This window comes from Salvia miltiorrhiza, chromosome 7 (genome assembly GCF_028751815.1).
Source record: "Salvia miltiorrhiza cultivar Shanhuang (shh) chromosome 7, IMPLAD_Smil_shh, whole genome shotgun sequence".
Lineage (NCBI taxonomy): Eukaryota > Viridiplantae > Streptophyta > Magnoliopsida > Lamiales > Lamiaceae > Salvia > Salvia miltiorrhiza.
The window spans coordinates 60,258,896-60,278,937 of NC_080393.1; the positions used below are offsets into that span (position 1 = coordinate 60,258,896).

The 20,042-nt window shown below is 40.5% G+C and overlaps 3 protein-coding genes across 10 annotated transcripts; 1 reads left to right on the forward strand and 2 right to left on the reverse strand.

Moving 5' to 3' along the window:
- Positions 1-1,391: 1,391 nt before the first annotated feature.
- Positions 1,392-7,067, reverse strand: LOC130993106 (cytochrome b561, DM13 and DOMON domain-containing protein At5g54830). 8 transcript variants are annotated; one of them, XM_057917848.1, is made up of 6 exons: positions 4,115-7,067; positions 3,299-3,516; positions 3,136-3,210; positions 2,424-2,685; positions 1,711-2,300; positions 1,392-1,633 (listed from the first exon to the last, which is right to left on the reverse strand). In XM_057917848.1, the coding sequence occupies exons 1-2, from the start codon at positions 6,705-6,707 to the stop codon at positions 3,485-3,487; spliced, it is 2,625 nt and encodes an 874-aa protein (XP_057773831.1). In that variant the 5' UTR covers positions 6,708-7,067; the 3' UTR covers positions 1,392-1,633; positions 1,711-2,300; positions 2,424-2,685; positions 3,136-3,210; positions 3,299-3,484. The 8 variants fall into 8 exon arrangements, with proteins under 8 accessions (XP_057773831.1, XP_057773825.1, XP_057773826.1 ...); XM_057917842.1 differs by lacking the exon at positions 2,424-2,685; XM_057917843.1 differs by having other exon boundaries at positions 1,392-2,300.
- A 679-nt stretch (positions 7,068-7,746) lies between these two features.
- LOC130992750 (probable CCR4-associated factor 1 homolog 7) lies at positions 7,747-9,159 on the reverse strand. Its single transcript, XM_057917497.1, has 2 exons — positions 8,971-9,159; positions 7,747-8,853 (listed from the first exon to the last, which is right to left on the reverse strand). The coding sequence occupies exon 2, from the start codon at positions 8,780-8,782 to the stop codon at positions 7,955-7,957; it is 828 nt and encodes a 275-aa protein (XP_057773480.1). The 5' UTR covers positions 8,783-8,853; positions 8,971-9,159; the 3' UTR covers positions 7,747-7,954.
- A 3,497-nt stretch (positions 9,160-12,656) lies between these two features.
- LOC130992752 (trafficking protein particle complex II-specific subunit 120 homolog) lies at positions 12,657-19,795 on the forward strand. The gene is given in 11 exon segments (XM_057917498.1): positions 12,657-13,206; positions 13,540-13,746; positions 13,874-14,056; positions 14,584-14,693; positions 15,076-15,135; positions 15,286-15,565; positions 16,228-16,520; positions 16,871-17,748; positions 17,996-18,141; positions 18,143-18,950; positions 19,145-19,795. Coding segments are annotated over 11 exon segments (3,597 nt in total). The 5' UTR covers positions 12,657-12,795; the 3' UTR covers positions 19,366-19,795.
- The last annotated feature ends 247 nt before the right edge of the window (positions 19,796-20,042 follow it).

The following is a 20,042-nucleotide window of genomic DNA, read 5'->3' on the forward strand; positions in this document are numbered from 1 at the left end:
TTGTGGACAGCATTAAAATAAATATCAACATAATTTCGTTCTGGGATCTCAAATATACACATGCATGGTCAATATTTTATTTAAAAAATAAGCTAATAAATCCATGCAATCACCATGCACCAATCAAACCTTAATTTTTAAAAATCAACATAATAGTGTTGTCATAAATGACTAGTTAGCTCAAATGTAACACAACAACAACAACATTCAATGGCATTTAAAAATGCACAACCACTTTTCGTAACTATAAAAATAGGGCTTCATATGGCCCCCAAGAATTGCTCCAGCTAAACTTCACCACCCTCAAACACCGATGGATAGAGACGATCCACCATTTGACGATTATTTTGATTTTTCTGTAAAGCTTGAATCTCACGGTTTCATGGGAGCAATATCGATATTCCTCCTGTCGACGAGGGGATAAAGTAAGACACACCAGAGCTGCATGTCGAGAGGGAAGAACAGAATTACGAAGGTTAACATAAAGTGTTTCTTCTGTTCAGCTTGGACACACCAAATTAGGTATGCACCTCAACCTAATTTTTCTTTGTAAATGTTAGGCCATTAAGCATGCCCCTCCAATGCCAAAATATAATAAATTCTTTTTAGTATTTACCCATGTGGCTTAGTCTGCTGCGATTTCATGAATATACCGGAAGTCGAGGTGGGTCAAGTATTTTCAATTTCCTCGACCTGACTAATATTTGGAAAAAGATACTAAATTTCTTAAAATGTTTGGCAACGATTAACATTCTTGCAGAATTTTCCAAAGTGTGGACTGAACCACTTCGACATAGAGGTCACAAAACTTGACATTACTCCAGTCCAGAGCAACTGAATTCGGATAGGTAAAAAAATCAAAGTAAATGTTTCAAACATTAAATATGCGCAGATTTTTCTCAATGGACAGATCAATGTTTCTTTGCAAAGAGATTGAAATCGACTGCCATACTTGTTTCCATGTCACGTTATCTTTTCTACTCGCAAGACTAAGAGCCAATGCATATACATAGTGTGTTTACCCTGATATTTTATGTATATTTTATACAATGTGTATAAGAAATATAAGCTCATTAAGAATAATAAAATATAGACAAAATTTTATTCGAAAACCGAATGTTTAGGATTAAGGTTAAAAAATTTCACTTTGATTAGTTCGTAACCGATTAACCCGATAGAGCTGACCCAAATTCGAGTGAGTTGGCCATCGTTATCATCTCAATGAACAACATATATCTCATGCGGTCTTCGCAGCAAGAACTATTTGATTTCAGGAATTTATCTATCCTAAGCCTTATTGATTACAATTAACAAGCCTTACATATGTATATGATTATCCTTGGTCAATTACAAGAAATAATGGTTAATAATTATATTTCAATCATCATAGAAGCAATTGTGAACAAAATAAATGAAAAAAGAAGAAGCAATGAAGGTCAGACATTCAAGTGTTGGTCTCTAGTTGCGTTAAACTTGTACATAGAAGTAAGAATAAATCTAACATGGTAATAATAAATGCTCTTAATTAATTAAACATTCGTGTACATTTTTTTTTTGAATTTGTTTTCCTCTTTGGGATTAGTCCCTTGTCCGAGTAGATTTGTTCTGCTTCTGCCGATGATAAGCTGCACTCCTGTACCAGCAAAATAACACCTACATAAGCATAGCATGCTTGATTCTTGATGACAATATTGCAAAATAAAACAGCACCTTTTATATTGAGGTTCAGTTGGGTCCGGAGCATAGTGTGCAGAGGTAAACAAAGCTGAAAAGTGCGTCTTGATAATCGACTGCTGGTATCTTTCCCTCATCGTTCCCTTTCTTCCCTTTGCACTACTTAAGTTTTATGTTGTAGCCCTTAAAATTGGTATCATCAGCAGTTAACAACTTCAGTTCTGCTATGCTCACTTCTTCGCTTTTATTCACCCTCTTCGTTGTCACACCACTGCCCTTATTTGCTTCAGCTGAAGTATCTTCAACAAACAAGTCATCTGCTTCTTCATCAGTGTCACTACTCTCATCATCTGAAGCATATTTTGACCCTTTCTGAGGTACGTCTCCCAAACGAATTCGGATTTCTTCTTCTTTTCTGAAATGCGTTTGCTTATTTCTTCTAATCCAGAACCAACCGTAACCTCCATGTCCTGCCCATTATCATCTTCTTCATCTTCATCAGAGCCATCCCTTGTCTGGATTAGGGCACGGTACTTATCTCGCTTCTTTTCAGACTTGTCTTCATTGTTATCATCATCGGATTCACTCTCATGGGATGCCAAATACTCTTTTTAGTTCCAACCTATCTGCAAGGGATGAAAAGATTACAACTATTGTTCATGACACGTAAAGCTGGGGATTTGACAACTTATATAAAAGTCTAAAAACCAACAATTATATTTCAAAAATATAATTTAATAGACCATCACCTAACTCCGTAGAGTAAGACAGTTAAAAAGGTGCAACTGCCCCCATCAACTCATTCCAACACCACTTTGCCTGGAGCTTAACCATAAATACATACTTAAAAAAAATTATCAACAAGAAATAGGATAAAAACAACTTGGTCATTCATCATTTTGGTAATAACTCATGCACTTGAGTCCAAACTCGGATGGATATACAGATACAAACAAATCTTCGATCCCCTTTAGGAAGAAATGAAGTTAACAAGACATACAAATCAACAGCCTGCAATGAAGGATTCTGGTCGTGAGATTCATATTATAAGTGTCCAAATAGAGAAATGGAGAGTGCATTTAATTTACCAAAATTCGTAACTACTCTGAAAGATAAACTAATGAGATATTAAGTGTTGTGATCGGGTCATGTGACGGACATCAAAGCAGCACCTGCCTAGGGGAATAAAAAGGTGTACCTTTGAATCTAATTCATTTCCAATTCTATATAAAAATGTATACTACGTAACCAGCATGTACCCACAAGTCCAAACCTCTTGTTTATATTGAGGATTATTCTAATTCCAATGCAATTCGACAAAATGAAATTAAGTGTTATTACACCCCTTGAAGACATCTTCTCTAACTATTCTTGTGTGATAATTATAACTTGTGTCGTACAATGTGCTTTCAAAGTTACTTGAAAAGAAGATGAAAAGGTAAAACAGATGAGACATCGCACCCTGACTTGACTCCAGTAGAGATTGACAACAGCTAGCCGTCGTGTTTCACTGTCAATTTTGGGTACATTATCCTCCTGCAAACAAATAAAACGGAAACAATTACAACATTAAATCATGTTATTTAGTTCAGGGCATAGAAGGAAGCAGTCTCAAGTTCTCAACCTGCAGCATAAGGGTATCTTCTTATTCCTCCACTTCGTCCACATAATTGTCATCATCTGAGTCAGTAGCAGTGGTGGTGGTTGAAGACTCATCCACACTCTGCCCATCATCATCGTCATCGTCATCATCATCATCGTCCTCGTCCTCAAGGGTCCTCAGATTTTCAGTTTCACTCTTACTGTCTCCTCAAGTGGGAGTGTTCCACTTCTCAACATATTCTGCACACAACTCTCTATTTTCTTCATCTTTTACCTTTCTTCTTGGTTGTAGATGGAAATCAAACGAGTATTCACAAACACACACATTTTCTCTATTCAGAAATTATTTTTCTTCTATACAAACTTCTATGATTGTCCTTGCATCGCGTGCTGTCTGAGTTAGTACCACTCAACAAATAACCAGAAACACAAACAAAAACCTTTTCCACCTAATATCATGGAAATAACACCTAACTAAACATATATATAAAAGGCGGATAAGAAGATTACAACTTTGTTGGTTACAATATTCAATAGCAATCCAGTATTCATTGAAAAGATTTAAGAGTGATTTGGTTTATTGAGAGCTAGTTAATGAGTCAAACCCCGTACAATTTTATACTAGAAGAATTATACATTTCTTAAATCAACTGAAATGTAAAGCATGGTTACTGTGAAAAGAATAATAATGTGGTTTGACTAGGTTAACGAATCTATTGAGTGTACATAAAACATGAGAGGAGAGGATAATGCTATAGCCTATAAACAACATTGATCTCTATAGATTTCAAAAACAATGCATCAGCTTATCTGTTCAACGCTTCTAACTGAACCTCACCAGATTCTTTCTCTTTTGCTGGCTCGCTTTGGTTGAGGAGGTCTCTAGACTCTTCTTCACCATTACCCAAAACCCAAGCGCTTCTTCCGGCTGTTCTGTCTCGTTTTCTACCCATCTCACGATACTCCAAATATATTACCATCAAAGCACCCAATAAGAACCAAAGTATCAGAGCCCAGCTCAGGCCGTTAGCGTTTTCATCACCATACCTCTCTCCCAAATGTTTCATCCCACTGATAAGAGCAGCTATTCCAACAAGTATACCACACCTCCCAATTATAACGTGAGTGTATTCCCATATGAGTCTCTGCGAAGGCGTCTCCTCTCCAACATCAGGCTTCTTAGGTCTCAAGTACGCATTTATCGGCTGTGCTACGGCCAGCAGTATTGCCAGCATTCCAAACTTGACATGCACGGACTGGAGTGTCAAACCACGAAGTTCAGCAACAGCAAACAGAAACCCAAGGAAAACTATAGCTAATCCTGAATATTGCAGGTAAACATGTATCCTAAACCAACTGTCATCCTTCACATGCTTCAGGTATCTAGCAGCCAGAATGCCACCAGGAAGCAAAATGCCCCATGCAAGAAACATCATAAACCCATGTACAGCTAAGACAGGTCGCAAGTCCTCCTCTGCTTCTGCAGAACCATGCATCAGCAGTACACTCACTGCCCTCTTGCTTGTTACAAAATGCATGTTTCTCACGCTCAAGTGGTCATCAGACCATTGAGCACCCATAGCCCAAATTACTTTTAGAGGAGTTGAGGGGTCAATAATATTGTTGCACTCGTGCCTTGCATTCCGATCACAAGATGGATTCAGGGGACGGGTGAATTCCAATGTGATGATGCCATTTTCAGATTTGCATCTCACATATGTCAAATTCTCCTCTGTTGGATGGACACTTGAAGCATCGTTCCCATCAATCCAATATGTGTTCACCCTTCCTCTACCACTGTCATCAATCCAACCCACATAAGCATAGCTGTTGGCCATCTCACGACCAAACCCAACAGCCAGATAACCACTTTTTTTCTCCCCCCTAGCTGCAATAGATATAGAGTTCTCAGCTAGCGTCCAGAAAAGCATAACTTGCTGATCATCCAAAGAGACACTGTTGTTATACATGTCTGGCAAACCTCCATCAACCACTTGAACTTTCCAGCCCATCTTTGGTACATAAAGAGAGTGATAATAAACAAGATCTGGGGTATTTCTGTCAGGTGACCACACCAACTCTGTCGGACTGGCCTGTACACCTTCAGCTTCTGGACCCCCAAAATATATTGTCTCTGTCGTGTTTCTTAAAGTTGCATTCCCACCAATAGGATCAGATGTAACATATAAAGCCACATCATGTCCAGCCTGTATCGAGAACTTCACCGGCACCCCCCTCTCTACCCTCAACAGAGGAGATTCCTTTTTGTTGATATAAAGAACTTTAGAAGGATTTGGGGGATTTGGGTAATGCAATGCTGGACCAGTCGACACAACAAGTGGCTCCTTCTTATCTGCGATTACAAGATCTTGGTCCTCCTTATCTTCAGCATCCAGGGGTCCTAAACAGTCATTTACATGCTCAGAAAGGTTCAGCTTCAAGTGACCATAACTCCCACCGTGATTTTGAGGAAGATAGAAAGGGCGTAAACTATCAGGAGGCTTAATCAGCCCTACTGCCCATATCACATTCATGTCTGCCTTGGGGTCAATTTTATGATCATACTTGCTATCATTAGACTGCAAAGGTCTGCTGTATCTGATGAATGAAACACCATCCTTCCTGTGCCCATAAATGATCTTTGTATTATTCACCATCACAACAGGATCAGTAGGCTTATACAGAGTATCCGGGCAAACCCCCTTTACGTTCCCATCCTCAGCAATCATACACTCACTATACTTAGTTATATAATAATCGTGAGCAAAGGGCAACCCATCCTCCTCAAACCCCGTGATGGCCACATCCCCGCCCAGCATAAGCGAGCCAGAAGCACTCTCATTGGCCCACCCGAACGCCATGTAATCCTCAACTCCAATGGCAGCTTCCAAACCGATCTCAATCTCATTTTCCGCCTCCTTGAGACTCCACCTAATCCTATAGCTATCAGACAGCACTTTGCAATTATCAAAGACAGTAGGCTGCTCCTTGCCATTTCCAGAACCATTCAACAACACGTATCCAAAATCAGAAGCAGTGGGAACATCCCAAATCGCAAGAAGTTTCATTTGATCCCAAGTTACATTCTTCCGCAGACGAACGGTGAAGGTGTCATTTTTATAGGTTTGATTGAGGGTGGAATCGGAAACGGGGAAACCATTAGTTAGGTTTTGAAAATCGTCGCCGACGGCGCCCCACCAGTGGACGTCGGCGCCGGCGAGCATGTCAAATTGGGAAACCTGAAAGGAGCAATCGTTGATGATGGAGAAGATACCGCGGAGCTGGTGCTGCTCCAAGGCGAAGTGAGAGGTGAAGTTGAGAAGGGAGGTATTGGTGCGGGGGCAGTCCAAAGTCGGATCGGAATACGAGAAGTTAATCAAAAACATAAAATTGAAAAATAGCCCCAAATGAGAGAGTGCGATTGGGGCCATGGGGAGAGATCACGGATCTGGTTTTATGCAGGGATCCGATACGCAAATTTGTATGTGAATGATTGGATTCGGATGTAACCAAGCGTATAGGCAGGGACTACATGCATATATAGATAGATATATGTAAGGATACCGAGATCACATCAGAGAGTGAGAGAAACCAACCTGTAGCAGAGTTCGAGAGAGGTGAGTTGGAATGTTGCGGAGGGTTGACGAAGAAGACGAGAAGCAGCTAAACTTGAATCAGGGGTTTTGAGAATACAAATTTCTCAAACTCGTCTCTCCATTAAGTTGCAACCTTTTTAAGGGTTGCGCAGCTTATGCCTTAAGCAACCGTTGTAATTGTAAATCTCTAATTAGGTCAAAGGCAAAGATTAAATTTTGTTTCTTTTTCTTTGCAATTTCAACTGGAGTGTTGGAAGAATAGATTAGTTAGATTGATATTTCAAATTCACCCATCACAAGAATCATATGGATTAGAATTTGATGTAAGTTTTCCACTTTCTCAATTATATCATATTTTATTTGGTACATGCCATTACTTAAATGAATTATGTGATTCTTGAAGTTCATTTGCAACATCTTAAGTTAGATTATGTGTTGGAGTATTTGTGGTTGAATCTATTACCTCTAATGTTTATAAAGTTTCTTACTATCGTAATTATATATTCCAATTAAGACCATTTATTTATTTATTTTAGTCTTATTTACCTCAGCTGAATAGTGGTTGACAATTGAAATTTGTAGGAGTAGGATCTATTAAAGGAAATTTTACAATTCAAATCTATCTGAATTGTTAGGCAGAAGAGCCAATAATGCAATTACTCACAAAATTGCTTGGTTTTCACAAACAAACCAACCAACAAATCATACATGAATTTCATTCCAACCAACTATCATTCTCCATGGTTCAAAGTCAAGCCAAAAACTAGTAGTGATCTCTTCCACATATACAAGGAAACATCTTAAGAATACAATGCAGGAACCAACAACAAATATGTATATATGATGTTTTATCTGCAGAATCAAGATTCAAAAGTAAGATGGAAAGAAGCATGACGCTGTTATTGCAACATGTATGACGTACTTTACAAAAGCTCAAGCTACAACACCCTCCAGTGACACAATAAGATGAGAAGGAGTTAAAAAGGCAGGCAATCAAGAGAACTAACAACAACTTTGCAAGTGTAATATCCACATGGGATTTCCATGGCTTACAAGTCTACACTAACGCACAAGATGCGGCCTTATTTCTCAGATCCATTCTCAACGCCAAGACCATAGAGAACACCAGAGTACTTCTCAGTGAGGCCGTTGAAGAAGGTGTCTTTCAACTTCTTGAAGGCACAAGAGGTGAGTAAGCTGTCAGAGCCCGCTTGATGACAAATACCAACCCTCTCGAGTTCTAAGAGCTCAGCCAGCTTATTCAATCCGCCGTGAAGGCTATTGCAGAACTTCATCAAATGTTTGATGTCATACACCACGGGGAAGTACGTGTTGAGCAAATTGAAGAATCCGGCAGGAGTCTCGGGTAAGTTTCTACAAGTCAATAACTTGAGCAAGTAACCAAAATCATAACCACTGTGAAATGTGACCCAATTCACATCAGCATTCAGAACAATCCCAGATGAAATCAAGAGCTCAGCAAAACGGTTAACATCAATGCCCTGCTCATTATTCTTCTTGAAATCAATGCCGGATTGCCTCAACAACTCAATCGAATCATTTGCAAAGATATCCTGACTGATATTGAACTCGCGGAAATTGAACTGCCAAATGCAGCAAGTGTTAGCCTCACATGTGGGAAGATTCCCATCTTCATCAGAAAACGTAAGACCCAACTGAATCAACTTGAGCATGTCGACATTGTCCTTCAAGGTCTGATAATTGTATTCGTGGATGTGATTGAAGTTGCCCACGGGGCGAAGAACAACACCGGGGAACTCAGTATCCATGGCAACATAGGGATAGTTATCGACTATATCACGAATAAGAGAAAACTCTTGCTCAAGATTATCATTCCAAACCTCCCTAATTTGAACGGAATCATTCTTTGGCAACTCAGACTCAGACATGTCCTAATTCTTTAACTTTTACTGGGAACAGTTTGCAGCAAAAAAAACTTGGAAAAGCGAATCAACCAAATCTGCAGAAAATCATATAAAGAAACAACCCCAGAAACAATTTCAGCAGAAAGATCGAATTTTGAAGAGAAAACAATCAGATCAGGAGCAAGTAGAAGCAAGCAAACAAGAGATCCGACCTTGAACATGTGAAATGGAAGCGGATTCGCAGCAGTGATCCAAGAGCAAGAGTGTCAACGCGGAGATGGAGAACGAGGGTTCCTCGAGAAAAAAGTGGGTTTGGTTTATGGGTATTTATTTGTCTGTAATAATCCCAATCTCACTTACCACTTCCTCCACTGTGTGTAAAATTATGTTATATAGACTTACTACTTTTTTTTTTTGATCAGAAAACAGAGAAAATTTTATAAAAAGCGGTACCAGTAGTACCAAGGCAAAGCCTTAAAACATTTTACAGATCATGTCGTTGGAGCACCAAGAGTCAAGATCAATCTCCTCCCCAACAATATTAAAGATCCTATTCCAACACCACATTTTAATCTTAATCTCTAAAACAAGGTTTTTGCACTCCCATTCTTTGCCTTCGAAACATTTCTCATTTCTCTTCTTCCATCTCATCCAAATCGTTCCCACCCAAATTGCTAAAAGGAGAGCTTTAATCTTCTTTTTGTTCCCCAGATTAATGAACATACCGTAGTGTCCCTCGATACGATTCGGTCGTGCCAAAGGGATGCCCAACCACTTCTGAATTTCGTTCCAAACCTCTTCCATCTTCGGGCACAAAAGAAACACATGGTTTGATGATTCTTCCACCATCCCGCAGTCGCTGCATTTGCACTCATCCGCGGTCGAAAGAATCCTCCTTTTTTTCAAGTTGTCCCGGGTTGGGAGCCTGTTGAGTAGCATTCTCCAAGTTGTCATGGTTGCTTTATGTGGTGTCTTTGCCTTCCACATTGAGTGAAGGAGCGACGCATCAATTTTCAATCTGGGAACGTCGTTGCCACTAGCTTTGATACAAGAGTAAGCCGATTTCGTGGAGAAAAATCCATCAGGAGAAGCCAACCAAGTCCAGCTATCTTCGAAATCTGCGCAAGGTGAAAATTGAGCAATAAAATTTGTTAGTTGCTGCACTGCCTCCTTCTCACATTCCCTGATCTCCCTTCGCCATTGAATCTCCCACTTCCACTCCTCTTCAACCCAACGTCCCGATTCTCCCACCGTCGCCTCTTTATTTGCAGCGAGCTGAAACAACCTAGGGAAGGAAATCCGCAGTGTACTCGATCCCGCCCAGATGTGATCCCAGAATTTAATCGAGAGACCGTTCCCCAGTTTTCTTCTGACATTATCCACGAACCATTTCCCCGATGGCCCCCTTCCAACAGCAACAACCTTTGCCCACCAGCCAACTTTCATTCTTGAAGTTCCCTTCAAACCAAAGCCCTGTTCGTCCCACTCCACCTCACCATATAATGATCTGACCACTCTAGCCCATAAGGAATCTCTCCCCTCCCAATATCTCCATACCCATTTTGTGACCAAAGCTGCATTAAACCACTCGATGTTAGTCAATCCCAGCCCTCCCTCCTTCTTGCTGTAACAAAGATCGCGCCACCTAATCCATGGGATCGCTGAAGAGTTATCATTCCCTCCCCATAAAAATTTTCCAAACAGAGAGTTCAAGGCTTTCACAGTGGCTTTTGGAATAAAAGAAAATGACAACTGATAGACCGGAATAGCTTGTAAGACTGCTTTCACCAACGTGACCCTCCCCGCCAAAGATAACTTCAAGTTTTTCCAACTTTCAATCCGCTTCTTCACTTTTTCTACCAGGTAGTTCCAGTTTGCAATATTTTTAAACTTGCCGCCGACCTTTATACCCAGAAATTTGAACGGAACCGTTCCGATCGGACTTTGCAGAACCGTTGCCATCCTCTCGAGGCTTCCCTCTTCGATCTTCACACCCATCAGGCTGCTTTTCTGGAAATTAACTTTGAGGCCCGAAAGAAGTTCAAAGAACTTTAAAATGTTCTTGATAGACTCGGCGTTTTCCTCAAGATCAGAGAGAACGAAAATGGTGTCGTCGGCGTATTGCAAGTGAGAGATCACCACTTTATTCCTGCCTACCGTGGCCGGCTGGAGAAGCTTAGTATTCACCGCTTTGTTCACCAGCGCGTTGAGTCCTTCGGCAACCACAAGAAAAAGGAAAGGAGATAGAGGGTCTCCTTGCCGGAGGCCACGTTCCAAGTTAAACTCGCCCGAAGGCGACCCGTTGATAAGAACATTTGCTGAAGCCGAAGAAAGACACCCTTTAATCCACTTCCTCCATGTTACATCAAAGTTGAGCAGATCAAGCAGCGCATCCAAGTAATCCCACTCCACTGAATCGTACGCTTTAGCAAAATCGATTTTGAAGAAGACTCGGCTTTTCCCCGTCCTTTTCGCTTCTTGAATGGTCTCATTCAGCACAATGACTCCATCCAAGATGTATCGACTACTCAAGAACGCGCTCTGATTTTCAGAGATGATAGAGCTGAGAACCGATCGCATCCTTCCTGCCAAAGTCTTTGCAATGACCTTATAGAGGCTACCAATCAAGGAAATCGGTCTAAAATCATCCCAACAGCTGCTCTCCTCCTTTTTTGGGATTAGAACGATAAAGGAGGAATTGCACCCCATAGGAATTTTGCCGTTGGTGTGGAACTCGTTCATCAATCTCATCAAGTCCCCTTTGATCACTTCCCACGATGCTTTCCAAAAGCTGAGGTTGAAACCGTCCGGTCCTGGACTCTTGTTGCCTTCGCAGCTCCATACCGCGTCTTTTACTTCTTCCTCAGAAAAAGGCACAATCAAGCTCATTTTCTCCTCCTGTGACAGCTTTTGGCTAACAAAATCTGGTGGAAATTCTGGCAAAATTCTCTTCCTTTTCTGGAAGAAACTCCTAAAGAACTCAGTGGCCTTAGCCTTGATGGTGTTTGGCTCGTCCACCCACATATTGTCGAGGACCAGTCCTGAGATCTCATTCTTTTTCCTTCGGCTAACAATCACTTTGTGGTAGAATCTGGTGTTGAAGTCTCCTTCTCTAATCCAACTCGATTTTGCTTTTTGCTCCAGCAAATTATTTTTGTTCTTAGAGGATAAAATCAGATTTGCTTTTGCCTCATTTCGCCTAATCACTTCCTGTGTATCGAGCCCTCGATCCTCATCAGCCAAATCCAATCGTTGTAATTCCTCTTTCCAGAACTTAATTGAGGAGTCCATATTTCCAAAGGAAGAACGATTCCATCCCTTCAAGGCGATCTTGAGAGCCTTCAGTTTTTCTTTGAAAACATAACATCCCCAGCCAGAGATCCTCGTCTCACTCCACACCTTTTGAACCAGTGGTTTGAACTCCGGGTGGAGCACCCAAGCATTTATAAAACGGAAAGGCTTAGGTCCCCAGTCTATGGTCTTTGTTGAAAGGATAATAGGGCAATGATCAGAGACTGTTCTTTGAAGACACCGTCCGTGAGAAGAAGGCCACGTATTGAGCCAAAGATCATTTACCAAAAATCTGTCTAATTTGCTCTTGCATCTACCATTAGTCTTGTACCACGTGAAGTTCCTTCCTTGGGTTCTAATTTCCACCAATTCACTCTCACGGATAAAAGAGTCGAATTGTCTCATTTCCTTTACAAGTCATCCTATTTTCTTCTTGTAAACCAAAATCATATTTTTATTAATTTTGATTTTGAGAGTTTAAACCCAAAACCTTTCTTTACACTCTTTTACTTTTTTGGAATATATCTTATTCCTATGCATAGTGATAGTTGATGATTTTAGAAATAAATTTAAAAGAAAAAGGGAAAAAGCCAAAGGGGCCGGCATGGGTTGGGCCTATTAGAGAAGCCCATATTGAAGCTGAACCTCTGCTGTTGATGGGATGCGGTTATTTGCTATGTTGGCTTTACTACCGTAGCAGATCTCTCTGTCTCTCTCTCTCTCTCTACCTCTGCTAATCGGAAAACATGGAGCCCGACGCCAGCATCGAAACGAACAGCATGATCCGGGTGGCGGTGATCCCCATCTCCGACGTTACCCCGCTTCTCTTCCGCGACTACGCCGCGATGCTCCTCCGCCACCACACCGTCTCCCTCAACTCCATCAGCTCCTTCTACACCGAGCACCAGAAATCCCCCTTTGCTCACCAACCCTGGGAATCTGGAAGCCTCCGTTTCAAGTTCATTCTCGGCGGATCGCCGCCTTCTCCCTGGGAGGATTTCCAGTCCAACCGCAAGATCCTCGCCGTTATCGGCATTTGTCACTGCCCTTCTGCCCCCGATCTCCGCTCCGTCGCCGATCAATTCACCGCCGCTTGTAAGAGTTATTCTTCCTCACTCGTTCAGCGATGCTTCGCCTTCTGCCCGGGGGATTCGCAGGTTAGCGGGAAATCAGCTAATTCTGATTGTTTCCTTCAGTTTATGGAATTAGAATTCTCGAGAGTGGAAATGATATCTGCGGTTGGGTGTCTATCTGTCACATCCCTACTCCCAGAAGTACCTTTAGTACAGTTTCTGCTTACTTGCATATGAACTCGTTTTGTTTCTGTAACGCTTCAAACCTTCCGTGATGTTCAATGCCATTTTTTCATAAGCATTAGGCACAACTTAATTTTGTATTAAAATCCATCTCTTTGTGACCTTTTGGGATTTCGACCCTTCATTGATGGATCCTAACATGTCGCTATTGGTTTTACTTGAATGCTTTGGCAGCTTGAAGACGAGAGTGTTAAGGGAAGTAACTTGATATTGTTTCCACCTGCTGATAGGCAAACTCAGGAATTCCACTTGCAAACCATGGTCCAAGATATTGCTGCCTCTTTGTTAATGGAATTTGAGAAATGGGTTCTCCAGGGTGAATCCGGTGGGACCATTTTTAAGACGCCTCTTGACTCTCAAGCCAGTCTCAGCTCAGAGGAGGTTTAAACTTTAGGTGTCCCAAATATTTTTTAAAATTCTTTTACGTTTATGCCTACTGATGCAATCTTTCCCTAATAATTCTTTTCACGCAGCGCAACTTGACCTCTCTCATTCAAAAAATTCACAGGTGATTAAGGCAAAAAAGAGGAGGCTTGGTCGCGCACAGAAAACTATAGGCGATTACTGCTTGCTGGCTGGATCACCAGTTGATGCCAATGCTCATTATTCTACTGCTCTGGAACTTACCAGATTGACAGCAGATTTTTTCTGGTATGCTGGGGCTATGGAAGGCAGCGTTTGTGCATTGCTGGTAAGTGTGCAGCTTTTTTGACAACAACCTTGATTCTAGTTCACTATGGTAATTTTTTTTTTTTCTTTTGTATTGTTGCTTCTCTCCTTGTATAATATGCAGCTCCTATGATAGTTCAATTTTTTTTTTTTTTTTCGACATTAGAATTAGTTCTTTGGTTCAGTCATTGTACTAATCTTCATTTCAGTGCGTGAATTTAATAGGTACTTGAACCAATCTTGTTAGTGGACTGTTAGATGATGCAATTGAGCCTGTTGGATTTTCACTTTATGTAATGTAGCTTATTATCAGCTTTATCATAACACTGGTTAATCGATTTTGTATTTTTTATTTTTGTTATTGCTACAAGTGGAAATAGATAACAAGGTAAACACTATTTGGAAATTCCTGAATATTCTGGTTCTTAATATTTGTTCACCTAACTCCTGCGATCGTGAAATGTTTACCTTGAACTTATGATTGGCCGTATCCTGTTTCTAGCGAAAACATGACATTTTCCCCCTTACTTTTACATTGTTACTTGTTAGATGGATCGTATGGGTCAGAAGGACCCAGTTTTAGAGGATGAGGTTAAGTATCGCTACAACAGTGTCATTCTGCACTACAGAAAATCATTTATACAAGACAATGCTCAGAGGTATTTTTGCTCCAATATAATTCCTTTTAAAAGTCTACTGTTGATTTTGCAAATATTGTAGTGTGATTCCTTTTTAAATGTCTATAAACTAATAGAACCCCATTCTCCACAACTGTTTCATTAGCTAAAGATTTAGCTAATCATCTCTAGTTGCTTAGCTCTGGATCACAGAGAAGTTACCCTGTCCATATAACTGAATTACACGGTTCATTCAGTTATAAACTGTTATAGTTTGCTTAATAGTACTATTTGATAACTCTTGTGCAATTTTTATGTCTGAGAACCCAGTCGCTGGGCTCCGCATTTTCAGTGGTTCTTATACAAATTGATGCTGGATTATCACTAGTTTTCTTAGTTTCTCTTGGCAATTATCTCTGAACAGGGTTTCACCCTTAAGCTTTGAACTTGAAGCCACACTGAAGTTGGCAAGATTCCTCTGCAGGTACTCCATTATAATTATCCTTTGTTGCAATTGATGAAGGACTTTCATCTTACATGAGATGGTGTACTTTCATCGATTTAAATTTCTCTGTTTAATAAAATGAAAAATTTCCCCATGTGTGATGTATTCCTATGCATGTATCTTCATAAGGCGGGAACTTGCTAAAGATGTCGTGGAGTTGTTGACAGCAACTGCTGATGGAGCAACATCTCTGATTGATGCCAGTGACAAACTAGTAGTATATGTTGAAATAGCAAGGCTCTTTGGTGAACTTGGTTATCACCGAAAAGCTGCTTTTTTCTCAAGGCAGGTGGCTCAGTTGTACTTGCAACAGGATAATAAACTTGCTGCTATCAGTGCTATGCAAGTCTTGGCAATGACAACAAAAGCTTATCGTGTCCAAAGTAGAGCTTCTATTGGACCCTCTAATGTGAGTACTTTTAACCATCCAGTGTATCATAAAATAGGAGTTATTAGGCTTGCCTCTTGGAATATGATGCTTGAAGGCCTAGGAAACGCTGTAAAGTTGGAGAGTGTCAATTACTGGTTTAACTTTGGTGTAAAGATAATGAAAGATCATTGGATTTGGAAATGTAATTTTGAACATGTTGTAGATGTGTTTTGAGTGAAAGTGGATGTATCTATGTGGTTAAACGTGACAAATGAAAAGAAAAATCCATTTAGACTCTTGCCATCTCATACTTATTCCAACAGTATTTTGTATGTGAACCAATTTTCTTCTTTGGATGGACACATTTTCTTTTTGAATATGATACTATTAATGAGAAATGAATTATGATATAAAAAGCTACTAGGTATCGAAAAGCATTGAGAAGCATCTTTGATGCATATGCATATGGAGATTTGCATTTTTTACAAGATGCTTTCAGATCTTTGGCCACTTTTGTCCTCCTTTCTGGTGTAGAACTGCTGTTTGACATAGTTACAGAATTGATCCCTATGTGCACTGATATTTGTGCTTCTTAAGATATAGTCATCATATGACACTGACTTTAAGAAGTCAGACATGGTACATTTCTCTTTCAAACTTGAATTAGATTCTCTGAATGTCATTCTTTATTTTTCTAAAAGGACGTTGGGCAAACTCATGCTGATGGAGGAAAAGTGCATCACTACTCAATAGTCTCCTTGTTTGAGTCGCAGTGGAGCACACTACAGATGGTTGTCCTTAGAGAAATTCTTCTATCTGCTGTTCGTGCAGGGGATCCTCTTGCCGCTTGGAGTGCAGCTGCACGCCTGCTTAGGTCTTATTATCCACTAATTACTCCTGCTGGGCAAAATGGTCTGTTCAATGCACTTGTGAATTCAGCTGAGAGGCTCCCTTTAGGAACTCGGTGCGGTGATCCAGCTTTGCCCTTCGTCAGGTAACTTATATTAGTGTTCCTTCTTCCTGGTTGTGGTGTCATATATATTTCCTGACAAGCTGCTAAAACTTAACATTTCTTAATGAATTTGTTCTTATATGGACATGCATAAGGATGGGATTTGGGCAGCTTTATGTTACACTGAAAAGTATGTCTTATGAGATAATGACCATTTATAAATATATATATGACCAAGATATACCTAGTCTTCTTTCTCCTCATGTCCCTTTGTATATAATGATCATATCATGGGTATGTACTTTGCATTTTCATGCACTAATTCATGGTTCTGGTTATCCTTTAGTGCTTGTCATCATGAAGTAGTCTCTTCTAACTTGAAACTTCTTCAGGTTACATTCATTTCCTTTACATTCATCACAAATGGACATTGTTAAACGCAATCTAGCTAGAGAAGATTGGTGGGCAGGCTCTGCTCCATCAGGTCCATTCATTTATACACCATTCAGCAAAGGAGAGCCGAATCATAGCAATAAGCAGGAGCTAACCTGGGTTGTCGGTGAACCGGTCCAAGTGCTAGTAGAATTAGCGAATCCGTGCGGCTTTGAAGTTATGGTTGAAAGCATATACCTATCAGTGCATTCTGGAAACCTTGATGCCTTTCCTGTAAGTGTGAGTCTTCCTCCCAATTCCTCAAAAGTGATCACTTTATCTGGGATTCCGACCAAAGAAGGCCTGGTTTCAATCCCCGGATGCATCGTTCACTGTTTTGGAGTCATTACTGAACATTTTTTCAAGGAGGTCGATAATTTACTTATTGGGGCAACTCAAGGGCTTGTGCTTTCTGACCCTTTCCGGAGCTGTGGGGCAGCTAAGTTAAAAAATGTACTTCTACCTAGTATTACAGTGGTACCTCCATTGCCATTGTTAGTTTCTCATATCGCAGGTGGGGATGGATCTGTCATGCTATATGAAGGTGAGATACGTGATGTATGGATTAGTTTGGCGAATGCTGGCACTGTTCCTGTTGAGCAAGCGCACATTTCATTATCAGGAAAGAATCAGGACTCTGTTGTATCAGTTGCATCTGAAACTCTGAGGTCAGCCCTCCCCTTGAAACCTGGTGCAGAGGTTACAATACGTGTAACCTTGAAAGCCTGGCAGCTTAGCAAGACAGATTCTGATGCTGCTGCCAGCAAGGGTATCACTGGAGCCTCAGCAAGACAAGCTAAAGATGGAAGCAGTCCATTGCTGTTGATCCACTATGCAGGTATGTACTATTTCTTTAAGGATATATAAGGGCCATTTCTGGTGTTGTTGGTGTTGTTATTGTGGCTGGCAGTATATCCTATATCATAGTGTTTTCATTACTACTTCTAATGTGACCACCTTAGACTGTGCTGATGTCAAGCGAAACAAGAACTTATGCTTAGCGCATGGATGTGGAATCCTAGATTTTGATTTGATGGGGAAGTTGGTTTATATTATTTGTGATATGTTTTATGTTCTTTATTTAGGTCCATTGACAACTCCTGGAGAATCAGAAGCAATGTCTGCTCCACCTCCTGGAAGACGTCTGGTCATCCCGCTAAATATCTGTGTATTGCAGGGCTTGTCTTTTGTAAAAGCCCGTTTACTATCAATGGAAATTCCAGCACGCATTGGGTGTAACATGCGCCATGCTAGCACAATTAGAAAGTGGCAGTACTGAGCAGGTCAATAGTTCTGAAAGACAGGCTGATAGGTTCATGAAGATTGATCCCTATAGGGGAAGCTGGGGTCTGCGCTTACTTGAGTTGGAGTTGTTTAATCCGACTGATGTAGTTTTCGAAGCCAGTGTTTCAGTTGACATGGAGAAAACTAGCAACAAAGAAAGCCTGTCTCATCATATCTCTGCTGAATTTGGTGAACCAAAAACAAGAATCGACAGGGATTATACTGCTAGAGTGTTGATACCACTTGAAAATTTTAAATTACCTGTTCTCGATGGCGCCTTCCTTGTAAACAGTTCTCAAGTTAAGGGGACTTCGGGCAGGAGAAATTCTAGCTTCTCCGAAAAGAATATTAAGGCGGAGTTGAATGCATCCATTAAGAATTTGATTTCCAAAATTAAAGTCAGGTGGCAATCTGGGCGCAACAGTTCAGGAGAACTAGATATCAAGGATGCAATACAGGCTGCCCTCCAGGCATCTGTTATGGATGTGCTACTGCCCGACCCACTGACATTTGGCTTTAGGCTGACTAAAAGTAGTTTAGACAATTCTGCAGATACAAATTCGCCAGGAAAAGTTGATAGTGAGGTCAACTCTTGCGTATCTGGAGACTCTATCATTGCACATGAAATGACAGAAATGGAGGTGCTGGTGCGGAACAATACTAAGGAAGCTATTAGGATTAATCTTAGCATTGCATGCAAAGATGTGGCCGGTGAGAACTGCATCGAAGGCGACAAGGCAACTGTTCTGTGGGAAGGTGCTAGCACAAGCAAATTATTTTTCCATAAACTCTCCTTTTCCACATAGTATTTGTATGGCCCAAGGTTCCATGTAATGTTGATTCTATGCTGCTAGCTCATGGAAAAGGAATCTCTGTTTCATCTTACGTAAGACTGACATATTAATGTTAAATATAATAGTCCTGCTTTTTGCTCCATTGTTCCTTTTCAGGTGTTTTGACTGGTATTACCATGGAGGTTCCTCCTCTTCAAGAAGTGAAGCATATATTCTCCCTCTATTTCCTGATTCCAGGAGAGTACACAATGCTGGCCGCAGCCATGATCGATGATGCTAATGAAGTTCTTAGAGCTCGAGCCAGAACTAATGCATCAGATGAGCCAATCTTTTGTCGTGGACCACCATATCACGTGCGAGTGAATGGCACTACATGATTTTGTTTGTCATGCACGGTAGGGTGAAACCTGACACCACATATTCCCTTGTTGGATGATACTTATACCTGCGATGTTTCAATTATAAAACTGATCAGAGGAGGCGGCTAGGAACTCATGTTGATTTGACTGCCTCAGATTTATGCTCACATTGCTTCATTCCTGTGTAACTCTTTCTTCTTCTCTTGTGAAGCATATCAGGTGATATGCCAGTAGCTGTAGGTGTGTGGTGTCACGGTCCGTCATAAGTGTTACTTGCGATTTTATAAAATACAGACATCAAGAGAGTTGTGGAAATTGATGGATCATGTTTATGTTGTAAGTAGTTACCAATCAGTTGCCTTGTTGTTGTTGAAGTTGTTTCTGGAGTGATGAAAGGGATTTTGGATGAATGAATATTTGATTTGAAAATGAGAGTATGGTTTGAGAATGATGAAATGGCAAGGAAGCAAGTTGTTGATTCGCAGAAAAAGAAGCCTTGGCTGAAGGAGGGCATGCACAATCAACATCAATATAGAGTTACAATTAAAGATAAATAAATAATTAAGATAAGTTATTTATTTTTAAGGACTTGTTGGGTAGTTCTAGATAACTTGCTGATATTATCTATCCTGATTTAGTAAATTAGAAGGCTCGAGTTTAATGAAGGCCCGCATAAAATACATTGTTTCTCTTCA